This window comes from Monodelphis domestica, chromosome 2, assembly GCF_027887165.1.
Source record: "Monodelphis domestica isolate mMonDom1 chromosome 2, mMonDom1.pri, whole genome shotgun sequence".
NCBI lineage: Eukaryota > Metazoa > Chordata > Mammalia > Didelphimorphia > Didelphidae > Monodelphis > Monodelphis domestica.
The window spans coordinates 193331421-193350098 of NC_077228.1; the positions used below are offsets into that span (position 1 = coordinate 193331421).

Consider the following 18678-nt stretch of genomic DNA (forward strand, 5'->3'; position numbering starts at 1 on the left):
ATGCAGTGATATATATATTAATATATTCTCTTCTGAGCACCCTGCATTAAGGAGGGACTTGATGAGCTGGCGCTCCTTCTGAGAGAAGCAGCTAGGCAAGGCAGGGAGACCTGAAACCTTCCTGGTGAGATATGGTGAAAGGAACTGGGAATGTTTCACCCACTAAAGACAAGACTTTAGAGCTATGTGATAACAGACTCAATACTGTGTATTGGTTCCAAGGCAGAAGAACAGTAAGGGATAGGCAATGGGAGTTAAATGACTTACCCAGGGTCAAACAGCTCGGAAGTGTCTGAGGCCATATTTGAACCCAGGACCTCCCCTCTCTAGGTCTGACTCTATCCACTGAGCAACCCAGCTGCCCTGATAACTGTCTTCATGTGGAAAAGTGATTATGTTTTAATTCTGGACAGTAGAATATTCAACAGGGCAACTATGTGGTATAGCAGAGCAAGGGCCCTGAAGTCAGGATGATCTGAATTCAAATCCAGCCTCAGACTCCCCAGATGTGTAACCTGTGCCAGTCACTTAACCTCTATCTGCCTCAATTTCCTGATCTATAAAATGGAGAAAACAAAAACACCTACCTCCCAGGGTTGATGTGAGTATCAAATGAGATAATATTTCAGTGTTTTTGTTTTGTTTTTTAAAACCTTTACCTTCTGTCTTAGTATCAATTTTAAGAAAGAAGAGTGGCAAAGGCTTGGCAATCAGGGTTAAAAAACTTGCCCAGGTTCATAGAGCTAGGAAGTATATGAGGCTAGATATAAACCCAGATCTCCTGACTCCAGACCTGGTACTCTATCCACTGTGCAATCCAATCTAGCTGCCCCATCAACTATATTTTAATCTGGTTTATACCTTGCTCAGAATTGTGGATTGCCTGTGAGTTTAACACCTCTTGGTTTAGAGGGTTTCATGCAATATGTAAAGGTCAGACTAGGCATCTCAAATCCTTTCTGACTGAGATTGTATAATTCCACTCCTTTAACATTAGAAAGAGAGGAGGAACTCTCCAAAGTAACAGGCTTTCTGTGTTAGCCTGAAAGACACATAGTGTTTAGGAGTCACGAGTTGACTCTTGGCATAATGAAATCTGTGCTATATTGGACAGTGCTTTATGGCAGGGTTTTTCTGTATTGGCAAGGCCAGATTAATTAGAGCATAACCCGAGTGCATGAGTGCCAAAGGAATGCAGTCTGAAAGGTACATTGGAGCTAAATGGGGCTATTCAAGAAGGAATTTTGAGCTGTTTTAAAAGATAATCCTGGGAATAATTTGCACCTATATGTTGACAAAAATAAATAGATGGAGGAAGGTAAGGCAAAGATGTTAGATTTTTAACTGGGAAAAAAAACTCCATGAAAGATTAGAGTTCAATCCAACAAAGTGCCACAAATGGGTGAGCCCAAACAAGGAGTTTTTTCCTTGGGGGGAAGGGGATGCTAGGATGTTGAGCCAACTTCCACTTGTGGCCTTGGTATTTCTGTGACCCATTCCTCCTAAGCTCTCCCAAAGTTCTTTTCACTGCCCTGTCCATGCGGATCTGCTTGATCCAGATGAATTAGGGATCCAGATTTTCTACTACTTTAATCCTTTTCCCAAACTGTCATTTTTCTTCTCATATACTGTTGTTTCTTTAGGATGCTGGGACTTTCTTTTCTCCTTTGGGTCTTTCTAGGAACCCAAGTCCATTAGCTATTCAAACCTGAGGGCCTGGTCCCTCCTCAATATTTTTGTGTTTAGAGGGAACAGTAGCTCATGCATGAGAAGCTGGGAACTCTGTTGCTATGGCAGTGGTTCAAAATGTATTTCCTTAAATGCATTCTTTGTAACTGTATCTCCATTTAGTTCATCTCCCAAATAATGAAGCCCAAAGTCCTGTCACGATCCCTGGCACAATGCTTCTCTTTGGGGTGCTTTTACTGTCTCCAGTCTAAACACTGACTAGACTTTTAAAATCCAAGTGTGCAAGAAATAAAATGTTATTGTCTGACTTTGAATGTCTGTGTAATATACTATCTCATCTTAGTTTTTGTGTGTTCCTGAAGGTCTGCAGAAAAACAGTTTCCTTTGTGCTTCTGTTTCTTAAGTGTTTGTGGTTTCAACTTAATGCCAACTCTCATTAGGAGCTCTTTTTCCTCCTTAAGTTCATGTGAGCCTAGCTGATCCTCAGCCAAGCGTCACACTCAATAGGAAAGATGGACTTGTTTTCCTTAGTGTAAGTCCCATAAAGCCACACCCTCAGTTCCCTTTTTAGGCTTGCTCATAAGGATGACTTGCACTCTTTTCTTCCTTTCTCTTGAAGTCAAATGTTCTGGCCTTAACACAGAAGCCTCTGCTAGCTTTTACCTGGGAGCCATTGCCAGACATGAGACATATACTGAGGTGGGGGAGAGAGAAAGTGTACAAGAGAGTATACTTGGCACTTCCCTACATAGAAAGCAACACACTATGTTGCAAAGATTGCTGGGTCTAAAAATCACAGGCTCAGGTTTAAATTCTAATTTTGTTACTTACTACTCAGTGACCTTGGGCAACTCCCTTCATATCTCTCTGGACTTCAGCACCTCCCTCCTAAAGTGTAGGGCTGAACCTAGACAATCTTTAAAGCTCCCTTCCAGCTCTAAATCTTCTTATAGAGTGGAAAGAGGCTAGAACTTAGAGTTTTGAGGCTCAACTCTTACTACTGAGTAACCAAATGAATTTTTCAAGTCATTAAACTGCTTTGAGCTTCGTTTTCCTCATCTGTAAAATGGAGATAATAGTTCTTATACAACCTGTCCTATAAAATTATTGCAAGGATCATTAAGCAATACCTATATGGAGTATAGTAACCACACAACCAATTGGTATAAATTGTCATCATCTATTTATCTTTAGAAGCTCTTGTTTGGCCCAGCTCCCCTACATCAGAAGATTCTAGGAGACAAGGAGGGTCCATGGCTGGAAGAAAATCTCTGTGGGCCCTAGATTACCATTCTCTAGATCACCAATCTGTTTCCCTTGTCTGGAAAGAAACAGCCTTCCCACAAGGCCAAAATAAGTCGTCTCTCTTTCCAGAAGGAGACAGAAGATTGAGGCAAAAAGATAACCAAAAAACCCATTACTGTGTTCTTAAGGTACCACTGTGGAATCATGTCATAACTTAGATTAGCTTTTGTTCTTTTGTGGCTTGAGGCCCATTGTAATGAAAAGAGGAATTCATAAGCTAAATGTTCTAGTTATGTAATGATTTGTTAGTAGTTGGCTTCTGGTTTTCAAGAGGCTTTATTTTTTTCTTTTTCAGTGAGTGATTCATTCTACTTCACGTAGGTCTTTAGGAGGCCACACATTTTTCTGTCAATTACCATCCTGTATTTTTAGGAAAATGACAACTATATTTAAAGTTTTCCATACCCAACTGAAAGGAAAAAAATCTGCTCGTTCATCTTTGGGCCCAGTCTGTTGTGAGCAGCTGCTGCCTCTAGTCAGGGCTCTTCTTGTGTTCCTGAGACACTTGCACATCCAGAGAAATTAAGCTGCAAGGGGAACTATAAATAATGCATTTGAGGATTAATTTGAGAAATCAATGATTATTTTTCTTCAGGCTACACAGTATCTTTAAAAAATGTAATTAATGCAACCTCTGTTTACATTTTTCTTTTATGATATAGTATCTTCTGTTTTCCTAATGAAAACTTGAAATTTATCTTAATCATTAGTGACCTACTACTAGATATGGAGAAAGGGTCTGTGATAGTTATGTTTTTCATTTTTGCTTTCCAAGTATTTCCACCTTTAAGTCCCTCTTAAAGGGCAGTAGCATGTTCATACTTTTGAGAATTTGTAAATAAGGATATCCTAACATGCCAGAACTTTCCCTTAGGACTGTTTTATATTTGTTCTCTTCTTGGCTATTTCATCCTTAGTTCCATTACTCTAAGGAACCATGTATTTTTAAATAATTAAACAACTGAAGTGAAAAATGTCACTGTTTCCTCCAGTCCTTATCTACCTTCAATTTTTCTCAAACCCTTATTCTGTATAGTTTTTGTTTTGTTTTGAACAAACCCCTAACTTCTGTCTTAGAATCAAAACTCTAGGCAATTGGGATTAAGTGACTTGCCCAAGGTAACATAGCTAGGAAGTGTTTGAGACCAGAGTTGAACCCAGAACCTTCCATCTCCAGGCTTGATTCTCTATCTGCTGAGCTACCTAACTGTCCCCTTCTGTGTAGTTTTGATGGTAGGAAAGGATTAAGAATGAAAAGGGTGATGCTGTTATACTTTTATAAAGTTAACTGTTTCACTCATGTTACTGCTACTATGATTGCTAGGTCTTTGGTCAAGACAACGATCAAAAACTTCCCTAATCTCACATCCTCCTTACTGGTGAGAGAAAAAGATGGGTTAAGTAGCTGTAGCTCAGCTGGATGTCTTTACTTAGCCTCAGCCTAAGCCCATTATCATTATTTTTTTTAATTGTTCTCCTCCATTTGGTGTTAGCATCTGTCTGTCCCATCACTTGTTAATGTTTATAAACTTTAATTTTCTCCTTCTGATATGCTTATTTAGAAACTGATTTGATTTTCACAAGCTGCTGCTTTAAAAAAAAAAAAAATCCGTGTCTTCACCTGAATTATCACTACTAGAACAAGGCTTCTAAACAGTATTGTTGTGTTTTCTTTTCATCTCTTTTGAAGGAGCAGAGGAAAATGTTGACCATCACAAAAGTCAAAATGTGCAAAGCTTTTCAGCAGACAAGTCCCGAGCATTTCCAAGTGATTCCAACAGCAAAAATGAAGAAGCAGGAGTTGAAGGGTAAAAGCATTTTGTTTTTGAGAGAGATGCTGGGAGGAGTAGAAAGTGACAATTTCTTAATTCCATGTCTTGTTATTGAGCATTTGTTATTTTTCCCCTTGCAGTCTCTAACTTTATGTACAAAGACTTGTGTGGCCTCTTGTTTTGAGTCCCATTTTATTTAATCACCTAAAGACCTTTAGTCTTCTTGCTTTAATCTTAAATAATATAAACCACTGCACAGGAAAGAATATTAAACTGTACCCAAGAGCATGGGCCAGATGTATTTGGATGACCTGTCCCTTTTCTAGAGTAGAGTAAAATATAACAACTAAAACTTTGAACAATACTAGAGGTTGGTAGCTGGATGTAACAAGGTGTTCCCCTCACAAATCAGCCCACACCCACCCTATTTGTAGTTCTGTTTTCCAGAAATAAGTTTAGATGCTGACTTCCCTGGATTCAATCTAGCAATTTTTATTCATTAAGTGCCTCCTATGTGCTAGGTCTCAGAGAAAGCAACAAAAATTAAAAAAGAAATAGTCCCCATCCTCAAGAAACTTTCAGTTTAATGGAAGAAGGGATAGGAGATGGACAGTGACTGGTGGACAATGCAATGTGTTCTATACACAAATAAGCTCGATAGGAGAGAGAATATGATTAAGGTAAAGGAGAGATCTTATCCCGAGGGTTCTAGAAAAATTAGAGGAGGAAGTAAACCTCTTTGGCCATCCAGAGATGTGAAATCCAAGAAAAGAGCACTTGTGAGGCAGCTGGTGGCCCAGTGTTAGAAGGCTGAACCTGGAGTCAGGAAGACCCGAGTTCAAATCTAGCCTCAGGTAGTTACTAAGTGGGTGACCCTGGGCAAGTCACTTAACCTCTGTTTGCCTCAGTTTTTTTTTCAACTATATAATGGGGGTAATAACATCATCTTCCTTCTAGGGTCATTGTGAGGATCAGATGAGATAATTTTCATAAAAAACACTTAGCATAGTATAGCAACATAGTAGGTAGTTATAAATACTTACTCCCTTTTCTTATGACATTAATCTTGAAAAAAGAAGAGGTTTTGAATAGATGTGGAAGGAGTTTATTTCAATCAGGAGAGGAGAAGTTGAGTTGGGGGCACAATTTAGTAGTCTAGTTGACTGGACTATCAAGCATGTGAAAGGGAGTAGTATAAAATTAGATTGGAGGGGGCAGCTGGGTAGCTCAGTGAATTGAGAGCCAGGCCTAGAGATGGGAGGTCCTAGGTTCAAATCTGGCCTCAGACTCTTCCCAGCTGTGTGACCCTGGGCAAGTCACTTGACCCCCATTGCCTAGCCCTTACCACTCTTCTGCCTTGGAGCCAATACACAGTATTGACTCCAAGACGGAAGGTAAGGGTTTAAAAAAAAAAATTAGATTGGAAAGAGCACTTGGAGTAGGTTGTGGCAAGTGGACCTTGAAGGCCAAGGAAAGGAATGAGTTTGTAGTTTATCCTGGAGGCAATAGGCAGCTTCTAAAGGTTTTCAAGCAGGACAATGATTTCGTTGGACATATGAGATGGGAAGACTATTTCAGTCACTGTGTAAAGATTGGGTTAGAAGCAGAGAAATCAGCTAAAGTAGATGATAGAGCCCCAAACAGCAACAGTAGCAGTGTAGAAGCAGACCTGAGAAACCGTAGAGTTAGACTCCATTGAACTTGGGACCCGATTAAATGTAGAGGAGGTACCTGAAGTTTAACCCCAGATGCCTGGAAGGAGGAGGGTATTACCATCAGCATGCAGAGGGATGTTGAGAGGTGCAGCACATGTTAGAGGGAAGGGAGCTTAGATTTGGCTATCATGCGTTTCATTGGAACATTTAGATGGAGATCTCCAGCAGATTCAAGAATAAACCTCAGAAGGAAGCTTGGAGTTGTATACACAGAGAAGACTGTCCTCTGCATAGGGATTCATGCAAAGTCCTAGGGACAAGACTGGAGCGAAATTGCAGAACATCACCTCTAGACCAATAATGACAATAACATGCTCTGTTTAAACTCTTTAGTGCCTCATACTCTGTAAATACATCCACAGCTCTTATCTTACTTTTACACTGTTCTGAGATAGGACAGATAGTGTTTTCTCTAATGGTGCTGATAATAATTACATGTTAGAATGTATAATCATAATCATATCCCTATGTGGAGAGGAAATGGAGGCACCCAGCTTACTCAGGCCACACCTAGTTCATGGCAGAGCCAGTGATCTTGACTCCCAGTCTTTTGTCATTTGTACTGAATCAGTAATAAGGTGCCATCCTGTGTGTACAAAGCTGGGGCTCTCCATCGTGGATCTTAGAGTAAGGATGGATTTGTTTTGATCCAGCCTCACCATCTCTTCAGACCCCTATGACTGGCGGCACACATTTTCAAAGCTGGGCACAAAGGCCTTGTGGTCATGGCAGAGAGCCTGAATTGGGGACCATTGCTTGAGCAGTTGAACTAGCTAGCTAGAGACTGATTAATTCACAGGAACCAAAACAGCTTTTTATTGGAATTATTGGCCTAAACCTTCCCCCAGGGAGTAGAGGAAGTCACCTTTTCAAGTTAGTGAAGCACTTTCAGAGTTCCATTAACCTTTTCAGCCTTGATTGCCATCCAGTCCTGATTCAGGCCAAAGGCCTAGAATAGAAGAAAAACCTTCTGGTAGACCCGGCTTCTCTAATTGGCCTTCCACAGCTGGCTGCCCTTCTCAGAAATGACTGACCCAAACAAAAGGCGGCTAGCAGGAATTAGAGGGTAAATTTGGCTGTTGCCTATGAATGTGGTTGCAGAGAATGCTTGAGAGGACTCATCAGTTCCGTTTCACACTCCTGCCGGATATGATTCCAGCAAAGCCATTCGGACTTGAACTGAGTCTGTGGTATTTGAGTGAGTGGCAGTGGTGGTTAATTTGGTGAAATTTGCTGACATATTGTTAGGCAATGAGCCTTAAACTAAGCCCCTAAAGGGAGATGTCATGTGTCATCTTTGACACATCAGTGCGCAACATGAATCTAGGCATGTTTCTTCCATGCCGTCACACCAGCCCTCTTGTTGCCAATCATTCCCAAACACTGACAATAACAGCTCTTGCTTGATTCTGCCACAGCTGCTAGAGAGACCAGAGGGAGCTATAATCAGCCTTTTCAGAAGCTGTTGTAATGGTTTTCCCCCCATCCTTATTTCCAGGTCTTCTTTTTCCAAGTCCCAAATGCCGAATAGGGTTTGGAGCCCACTCAGTCGCTCCAGGACTCCTTGGGAAGGAGACTCCCCTTCTGAAGAGAGTGGTAAAGTGACCACCAGAAAGGAAGAACACAAGCGGCAACCCAACGAACAGGGTGTGCTGAAACAAAACCTAGGTAATATACTCTCCATCACCGGAGGTGCTCCCATTTAAACTCTGATGGAATCTGCACCAGATTCTTTCTCTCTCTCTCTCTCTCTCTCTCTCTCTCTATCTGTCTGTCTGTCTGTCTGCAATGAGTACTACCAAGTAAGGGCCCAAAGAGGAAAATAATATGAATGTGTCTAACGTCTAGCTGTCTACTCCGCTGAGTAGTGGGTTTAGCCTTAGGTAGGGTCAGCTGCATAAATGCTACAACTTTAACCATTAGGCAGGAAAATTGCTGAGAGCCAGATTGTCCCAGTTTAGCACAGCCCTATCCTCTCAGGAAAAGCTGGCCAAAAAACCAAATTCATTGCATTCTGTAGATGAACGGACTAAATGAACTACATGTTTTATGTCTTCTAAATCATCTTAATGGAGTGCATGTTTTACAACTTGTAAATCAGAATTTTAATAAGTCAAAAAAATTTTAAATTAATTCTAAAAAGCACATTAGCAGAAAAGGTGCAATTTGGCATAAAAATGACACATTTGGCCATGTTCATTAGTGTCTTTTTAGGGCTATCATAAATTTCCTGTGTTTATGCTTAATTCCTGATGGAGTAGTATTTTCTTAAAAGGATTTAGAGATGGTCTGTTTTGTTTTTAATTTGGTAATGAGACCTTATGACTCTAATGCACAAACTAATTGTTCTTTGGTGAATAAAAGAGAGAGAGAAAATGGCAGTGTCCTCTTAACATAAGATAATCTGTCTTTGTAGGCTTTTTTCTTACTTTATGGCAAAATGTATAGTGGCTATATAATTATTTTTTAAATTTTATTTAATTAGATGATTTAGAATAATTTTCCATGGTTACAAGACTCATGTTCCTTCCCTCCCCTCCCTCAACCCCCACTCCCGTATATGATGCACAATTCCACTGGGTTTAACATGTGCCATCGATCAAGACCCATTTCCTTATTATTAGTATTTGCACTAGGGTGATCTTTTGGAGTTCACTTTCCCAAGCAGCTCCACCAACCCATTTGATCAAGTGGTTGTTTTTCTTCTGTGTTTCTATTCCCACAGTTCTTCCTCTGGATGTGGATAGTGTTCTTTCTCATATATCCCTTCAAATAGTTCTGGATCATTGCATTGCTACTAGTAGAAAAGTCCATTACATTTGAATTTACCACAGTGCATTGGTCTTTGTGTCATATTCTCCTGGTTCTGTTCCTTTCACTCTGCATCAATTCCTGGAGGTCGTTCCGGTTCCCATGGAATTCCTCCAGTTTATTATTCCTTTGAGTACAATAGTATTCCATCACCAACAGATACCACAATTTGTTCAGCCATTCCCCAATTGAAGGGCATCTCCTCATTTTCCAATTTTTTGTCACCACAAACCACGGCTATGAATATTCTTGTACAAGTCTTTTTCCTTATTATCTCTTTGGGGTACAAGTCCAGCAGTGCTATAGCTGGGTCAAAGGGCAGACAGTCTTTTATTGCCCTTTGGGCATAGTTCCAAATTGCCCTCCAGAATGTTTGGATCAGTTCACAACTCCACCAGCAATGCATTAATGTCCCAATTTTGTAGTGGCTATATAATTAAAGATTTATTGTTGAATAGATTAGACCAAAAGTTCTTAACCATTTTGGTATTATGTACCCCTTGGGCAGTTGAGTTAAGCCATGGGTCCCTTCTCAGAATAATGTTTTTAAATACACAAAATAAAATGCATAGGATTACAAAGGAAACCAATTGTGTTGAAATATAATTTTCAAAATATTTTTTTAAAATAAACAGGTTCATAGACTCCAAGTTATAATGACCTCCCCAGATTAGTTTTGGGTTTTTTTCCTCTCTCCTTTAGAAATAACCACTGAGCCAGAATCTGGAGTCAAAGTAAACCTTAAGAACATCAAATCCAATCCACATCAAAATAAGGACCCTGCCCTAAGAAATATCTTCAATCTGCCCACCTCGACTTCTGCACTGAGGTCATCCCAGCTTCAGACCATAGAAGCCACCAACACCACTGCTCCTTGTGCTCCTGCTTGCAATGTGAGGGGCCAACTGAAGGAGGATTCTGCCTCAGAGAGGCTTAAAAAAGGAGGGACAGGAAACCGAAAGATATCCCTTGTGTCATCGGGTTTAACTCCTAAAGAAAATGTAAGTCTGGCCCTGTGTGTCTGACCAGGTGCTTTGTGGCCTTCCTGGTAAATGGTGCTGTTACATTCTTCTCACAGTGTGTTACAATGGGGCGCTGGGTAAAGGGCAGCCTTTGTCAGGATAGCCCTGGAAGTCAACTATACGTCCATACAATGTCATTTCTATTGTTAATTTCTGAAAAATTGCAGCTAGACAGCTATGTTTTCCTGAGTCTTGCTTCCATGTTAATTATTCAATGACAGTGGCATTTTCAGATACTAGCAGAAAACAACTAGACTTTATATGGGTATGATCCAGGTTTATTAAAAGTTACTTGGTTGGGTTTTTTTTTTCCTTTTCATCTTAAACAGAAAATAGGTGTGTCTCTTTCTCTAGTAGGCAGCTCCCCTTTTTTGTTCCTCCACATCTCAGTGTACTTGGTGTTCCTCAGCATAAATTGACTGAATCTAGCTCAGTTCATAGTGCCAGACAGTGGCATTTGTCCAATGTTTATTTTTCTTTCCTCTGCCTTGGAACACAGTTATTCAGCAGCCTGCCCTGTCATTTCTGCCCTGCAAACACCCCCTGCCATTAGGAATTTGGCCTCTCCTCTGGCTTATCTTGCCAAAGGCAAGAATGGTTTCCTATTGTGGAAAAATACCCACTGAAATATTAAGGATGCAGTTACCCTGTTTCTGCTTGGTCTGGAGATGAAATTCAGACATACACAGTATATTAGCATCTTCCCTATGACTTAGCATAATCAGTATCACTGCATATAATTAAAAGAACTTAGTAAATATTTCTTTAAGTCCATGACAGCTACACAGTGTCTAATGAGCTTTAGGGCTAAGTGTAATTTTTATTGCAAACTGAATGAAGATACCCAGTATTTTTTTTTCCATTTTCTTTTAAACCCTTACCAGAAAAGCAGTAAAGGCTAGGCAGTATGGGTTAAGTGACTTGCCCAGGGTCACATAGGAAGTGTCTGAGACCACATTTGAACCCAAGACCTCCTGTCTATAGACCTGGCCCAGGCTCTATCTGCTGTGCTACCTAGCTGCCCTAATACTCAGTAATTTGTTACTGTCTTAATATCGTCCTTTCCCTAGGGTAAGACTCATTTCTAATTCTAGAGGTGGCCAGTGACTTGGCATACTGCTTTGTATGTGGCTAGAAAGCCCTGCTTTAAAACTGTCTTCTACCCTAGGTACAATAATAAATTAAATAGCAGGCTGATGACTTTCTTAGCATCAAACACCAGAATATCCTTAAACATAAGCAATAAGCCATTTGTTTTGAAAGTTCATACCTGTGCCTTTGTGTTTGTTTAGTGCTCACTCACTTTCCCACCCTACCCCAGAACTCATTGGATAAATACCCAAGTTCTGTTTGCTTTAAGTGCCCAGCATTTCCGACATTTTTTTTTAACTATCTAATTTTTCTTGCCACTAGCAGCTCTGAGCCGCAGATCATGCACAAGTGGCTTGGGTACATGTTGGCTTTAAAAGAGAAAAGAAGGAAACTTTAAGTGCTATTTGTACTTGCCGAATTGTGGTAAATTTATGATGAAGCAGCTGACTGTATTGCACATGATTAATTCTGAAGCTCACATTAAAATGATCTTTTCAGCAGTTATTGCTCTAACTGAATACTTTCTTGGTGGGGATTTCAGCAAATAATCAGTTCAGAATTGCTAATGATTCTGGCAGAGGGCTATGGTAAAGGGAGGGAGGATATCATTAGCTTCTGTAAGTCAGTCTTTCTCTGAGCCCTGAGGCTGTAGGGATGGTCTGACAGCATGGAGGAAGATAACCTGATCTTAGTCACAACATCATTCTGTGCATCAATGTTAGTTTTTGTGGCACTGGCTAGCAAATAATGGCCCTTGATGGAACAAAGTTATTTACCAAATAGGAGTTACCAGTTATGTCAACTGTGCTTAAAATGGATCTGGTTAATTGCTTAAACTGCCTGTTTATTGTCTTTTATATGTAGTTGGTAGAAAATAGCTGGAAGGTGCTAGTTTTCTTTTGGAGAAAGATTCTTCCTTCAATCCTTTTCTTTAAATGTATTGATCATGATACTGACCTTTAGCATCACTGTGACTCTTAATATTTTGTAACCATCAGAGGCTTGAATCTTGGTTTCATGCCAAGAGTAACTACCATACATCTTTCTGTGAAAGTGAGATTTCTTTCAGCTCATAAATTATAGGCTGATAAATCTGATTTATAGTATAGTGTAGTGTCACCATACAAAGAAACTGTCTTAGGCAACCAAGTCATTTCTGCTATTTAAAGGCAAAAATCAATACCATTTTGAAATCTTGGTTGTATTTTCCATGTCTCCCAGCATGGAATACTTCAGAATTTCTTCTTCTAAGTTGTACTTTTTATTAAATTGATGTTTATTTTGGTACTTCAGCTGTGTTAGAAAGCAAATCTTTTTATCCCTTAGCTGATACAAATTCAAAGCCAGGATTTCTGATGCTCAAAGCTGTCTAATATTACATTGGAGGCAATTTGGTATAATTCAGTGTTTTGCTTGCTTTCAGATGCTAGTGCAGAAGTTTGCCAGGAAAACCCACAGCACTGTATCTCATCAAATTACTGAAGGGACCACTCATGTCATAATGAAAACAGGTATACCTAGAGCTTTATTAACTGACAAAACATGTTAAATCTCTTCCAGATGAGAAGCGCCTGTCCCAGAATTCAATGGGAAGGAACAAAAACAGAGATTTGTCTTAAAAGTCTTTTAAAAAAAGTAAAAATCCATTTTCCCTGCTCATTGGCTACTTATGACTCGTCTCCATTGAACCTAAGCAGACGTTTGTTATCGTGACAACTTTGACAATAAGTGTGGACTCTTAATTGTTTCTGTTCTCAGATATTTTGCTCGAAAGGTCTGAGATTTAAGCTGTTCCCTTGAATAATTATAAATTTTCATAAACCAAGGAACAAATCCTACTATTCTAATCACTGACAAATTATAATTTTATTTACAAAGTGATTCTATTATCCTTTCTACCAGACAAAATTATTGGCATAGGTTCAGATACTAGGAAGGAAAACTAAAGATAGAATGGGATTTTAAAAATTGATCTGTGATATCTTGAAAATAATCAAAATTTCAGTTCTGCTGCTTTATGCCCATGTGATGTTGGACTTGTCACTTTGTTTTCTGGACCTCCCAGTTTCCCAAAATGTAAAATGAGGTGGTTGGACTAGCTGGCCTCCAAAGTGCCTTCCTAGCCCGGATCTCTAACACTATGAATTTGTTAAAAGGTAGAAATATATCAGACTGACTAAAGGAGCTTGAGCAGCACCATCCAGTTTCCAAATAGCAATACACTAGAATATTTGTGTTTGAAGTTTGCTATGCCATTGACTCATCAGCATAAGTTAAGAAACCTGACAAAAGTAAAATGTGAAGAATTTTATGAAGAGGGACTATAGCTGATGATGGTTTATCTCCTGTGGCTTAAGGCTTAATTAAATGCATGTCTCCTAAGTGTTTTTGCTACAGCTTCCTTAGTTCTTCAAAAAGGCCTTTGAAATACTGGGAAATAAACAAATTATTCTTTAGTTGTTGCTTTCTGAGACTTTGATGTAGAAAAAAGAAAGAACCATGAGCTTCTTGGCTGGTCCCCAAATAACATATTTTCCAAGTACCTGTTGTAGGAATTCAGTTGGGTCTCCAGGTCAAAGGCCTATGGATAGGCATATATTGCTTGGATGAGCATTTCAGTAGTACAGTTTTCATTTATGTAATTTCTCCTTCTATATAGCCATCCACTAAAACATTTGTTTTTCCCAGGTATATTAGCAGTATCAGCCATGGGATACTTTGAATATTTCTTTGGAGCCTCCTAAATGGTTTAGGGATGTATTGCATGGGGTCCAAATTGTAGAGATCCACATTTTCCCTTTATTTCTACGAGGGTCCAGCCTCTTCTAGCTTCTGCTTCCTTCTCCAGATTATGTGGAATCACCAGCTCTTATCTGGTGGGCTAGGACCGCCTAAGCCCACAGAAGCCAGACTTTTGGACTTAGTTACCAACTTCTACTGACTTCTTGTGTGACTTTTGCTTTGTAGATGCTGAGTTTGTGTGTGAGCGGACCCTGAAGTACTTCTTGGGCATTGCAGGAGGGAAATGGGTAGTCAGTTTTCTGTGTAAGTACAATTTAACATACTCTCCTCTGCCTTTGGGGGAGGAGGGGGTTAATAGCTAATGTCTTAATACCTGAGATTTCCATGTTCTGAATCAGAGTACTCAAAAAACCTTTAATGATAACACTAAATTGGTTTTATCTTTAATGTATATTGCTTTGTTCAGATAGGCAGGCAGTGTTGGAGAAATGGGTTTCTTTTCATAACTAATAGAATCTAATCTGTTCTTAGCAATTTTAGTCTGTGAAGGAGGCTTTCTTTAGCTACTGGGCTAAAATCAATGTGCATTAGGCAATTTCTAACATTTGAATTAAGCAGCCTCATGCCTGAGGAAAGAATCTTTGTTACAAACCCCACATGTATCTGGCTTTTTTTTTTTTAACCCTTACCCTTCTGTCTTAGAATCAATACTGGGTATTGGTTCTAAGGCAGAAGAATGGTAACGGCTAGGCATTGGGGGTCAAGTAACTTGCCCAAGGTCATACAGCTAGGAAGTGTCTGAGGCTAGATTTGAACCCAGGACCTCCCATCTCTGGGCCTGGCTCTCAATCCACTGAGCCACCCAAATGCCCCCTCTCTGGCTTTTTAAGGTTATATACTATACCTTCCATGAGTATTCCACAAAATCTTCTTGACCAAATCATTGTCAGTGTTTTTCCTCTGATAATATAACTTTTTTTTTTTAATGATCTTCTCTACAGGGGTGGTGCAGTCTTTTAAAGAAGGAAAGATGCTGCCTGAGGTAGGTCCTTGATGTCCCAAAATATCAAAAATAGTCTATATGCCAAAGTTTTGATAACAGGGAGAGCGTGTGGGCAAGTAGAATCCTGGAACTGAGACAGAGAAAAATTAAGTGAGCATTTATTGAGCACTTACTCTTTGCTAGGTATTGGGCAACAAGATGAAAGTGAATAGTCCCTGCCCTCAAGGAACTTTTATTTTAACAGCAGAAAATTTGTGATCATTCTTGAGCTCCAAAAGGAATTACTCTTTAATTGGGAGAAGAACATTAAGGAATTACAGAGCAACAGGGACTAGACAGTCACAGCGAAATAGTAGGACCATACACCTGGACATTTTCCTATATTGTAGCTCTTTATTGCTATGGTTGAAGCAAGATCTGTCTTTTCAGTAAACAAATAGAATTTATCTAGAAATAAAATTCTTTAGAAAAAATATTTGCTATTGATGACCTGAGAAAAATGAGAGGAAAATAACATAGCATGTAGGTGGCAGAATAATTTTAGAACAGGACTATGTAGTAGGCATGTCTTCCGTTAGTCTCATTTTGTTGCTTCAGCTGGCTGCTACCCTGCACACTGCTTTCCATTCAAGTGGCTCCGTGACTGCACATGAAAGTGACCAAAGTTAGGTTTTGAATGATAACATACATATAACACAGTGGTATTGCTTGTCAACCCTGGGAAGGGGCAGGAAAGAGGAGGGAGACAGCATGAATCATGTAACTATGGAAAAAAATTTTTTTTAATTTAATTTAAAATTTTTTTAAAGTGGCCAAAGAATTTTCCCATGTTGGTGTTTTAATAATATAGGAATAACAGCCCTAAAGCTAAAAAATGACATTGGAGTCTAGTCCATCCAATCCAACCCTGTCATTTTTATTTTTTACCTTCTGACAGTATCAGTTGTAAGACAGAAGAATGCCAAGGGATGCACTTGGGATTAAGTAACTTACCCAGGGTCACACAGCTAGGAAATGTCTAGGTTCACATTTGAACCCAGGTCCTCCTGACTCCAAGCCTGGCGTTCTATCCACTCTACTCCGTGGTTGCTCCTCTTCATCTTTCAAATTAGAAAATGTAATCGAGGAAGATTCAGTGACTTGCCTAGGATCACACAGGAAATAAACATCATAGGTAGGACCTGAACTCGGGTCTTCTGATATAAGTACCAGTGTCCTTTTCAATGTCAAAATGCCTCCTTTGATAGAAAAATAAATGCAAAGGATATCTGGCATTCCATCTTTCTCCCAGTACTGGTTAGCACCATTTTTTTTGTTTTGACTATAACCAAAGACCCTTCACCCCCTCCTTCACTCTTTCTCCCTTCTCTGACCCAAATTGATAGTGGATAAAAACTTCCTATTCTCCTTACTATAAGAAGCACATTTTGTCTTCCAGGTTTCATTAACCATGGAAATTTCTCAGTTGGAATCTGAAAGCCCCTTTTCTCTTTAGAATGGCACTATACAATTTGATTTTAAAATGGGGGATATTTTCATTACCATTACACAGCAAAGTATTATCAGTTTAATCTAAATGCTAAGCAATGTTTCAAGAAGAGATAGAAGCTGAAAATTTAAAAACATTATGGCCTAATAAGGAGGAAAGCCAATTGGTTAGTTTTTTCCAACAGATTTGCCTCTGTGAACCAACTACAGCAGCTGAGATCTTGCCAGTCATTTCATCCAGCCTGCCAAATTTAGTGAATTTTTTGGACAAAACAGAAGCCCAAGAAAGTGGCATAACTTCCACCTGAAAATGGAAAAACCATCTTTTTCTCTGTTCTTTTATTTCTTACAGTGTGACTTTGAAGTCAGAGGAGATGTCATCAATGGGAGAAACCACCGAGGCCCAGAAAGAGCAAGAGAATCTCAGGGGATGAAGGTAAGCCCAGTGGATAAGAGCCCTCTCCAAGAAAGGCACCATGACCTCACCTCCATTACACAGGAAGAAGACAGAATTCCCAAGACTTTCCTGGGGCAATCTTTCCTACAAGACTTTTCTTTGCCATGGTGACTGCCTGATGGTTTTTCTCCCATGCTGCCTATCATATCGAAGGCACCTGCTCTTTTGGAATTGCCTGGCTCATGCTTTTCCACCCTGATGTCTTAGCTGTCTCTTTTAAGGGAGCACAACCTAACACTTCAGAATAGACCCCCATTTCTGCCAGAGCATATCTTAGTCTTTTCTAGACACAAGCAATGGCAATGACAGAGGGCTCCGAACAAAGAAGTGATCAAGGTAATGAGCACTGGTTGTCAGGCCTGAAGCATTGAATCCAAGGGTCAATCTAGCTCAGAAATAACCACTTCCACTTACTCAGCCCTGGCAGTTCATTTCTTTAGGCCTTTATATTCCAATGCTGAAAAGATGCTGATGTCATTTTCTTCCTATCATGCCATATCCCCAGAGAGTTACAGCACAAAATGGTTAATTGTATTTTGTTTTGTTTTAACTACATTGTATGTAAGGTCGAGTTAGGCCCAGGTCCCTCTCCAGCCTTACCTGAATTACTGCTCTTGTTGCTGCCTGGTTGGGTTTTTCCATGGGCAAGGACCTTTGGGTGGCGATGATGGAAAGTAACTAGTCTAAGTGATAAAACTGTGAAGACACTAAATGTCAAAGTGGTTTCTCCTTGGCAGGGAGAAATGTATTTGTTGAGGAGCTCAAACTGCAAATCTCTTATCTTCTCATTAGAGGCCCTTGTCAGTAAGTGTCAACCAAGCATAAGATTTGAAAATATCAAATCAGTTATACTTTTACATAGCATTTGGCTCAGATGAGTCACCTAAATGGAACTTGAGCATTTTGAGTAGCTAGAGCCCATAATAATCACTGCTAGTGGTATTAGGGGCAGTGGTGTTAAGAGATGCATTTCACTCACACAGGTGGCCAGGTGGCACAGTTGGTATAAATAGAATCCATCGCCTATAATGAGAGTAGAGTTGCTCCCTTTTTATTTGATAAGCTATAAAGGGGCACTGAATAAATAGCCTAAAGTACAACTCATTTTTGCCTCCTGCTGGGTTTTTAGCTCTTTCCAGATTGGAGGGAAAGAAGGAAGGAGTAGAGGTATAGACCATTTTCATAATTATTCCTTTTAAGCTATGGAGATACATTATAGAATGATATGAGAAGCATAACACCATCTTCACCTTGAAGACTTTCTTTTGACAAAAAAGAATAGGATTGTCATTTCTAAATACTATCCACATTCTGTCCTGACATGTTATTAATTACCTTCAAACTTTCAAAAATCATTCATTTCAACATTCAGAAACATCAAGCATCGTATCACATGTAACATACTCAACTTTCAAAAATGAATATTTTCCAAAGAGTCTTTGCTCTGTAACAAGAATTTGGGGTAATTATAAAGGGAAATCACTTGTGTTATATGATATGGGCTCCTTCCGTTGGAGAGGAAGCAATCAAACCACACATGAAGAGAATGACTTGCTATAGAGAGCCAGGCCTAGAGAGAGGA

The 18678-nt window shown here is 39.6% G+C and overlaps 1 protein-coding gene across 4 annotated transcripts in view; it reads left to right on the forward strand.

The window, feature by feature from the left end:
• The window catches only part of BRCA1 (BRCA1 DNA repair associated), a 76534-nt gene that overhangs the window by 47629 nt on the left and 10227 nt on the right, over positions 1 to 18678 (forward strand). For 3 of the 4 annotated variants that reach the window (XM_016428866.2, XM_007482128.3, NM_001033969.1), the window contains 7 exon segments: positions 4685 to 4802; positions 7980 to 8149; positions 9995 to 10293; positions 12830 to 12917; positions 14374 to 14451; positions 15150 to 15190; positions 16992 to 17075. In XM_016428866.2, coding sequence (XP_016284352.2) covers positions 4685 to 4802; positions 7980 to 8149; positions 9995 to 10293; positions 12830 to 12917; positions 14374 to 14451; positions 15150 to 15190; positions 16992 to 17075 — 878 coding nt within the window. 4 annotated transcript variants of the gene reach the window in all.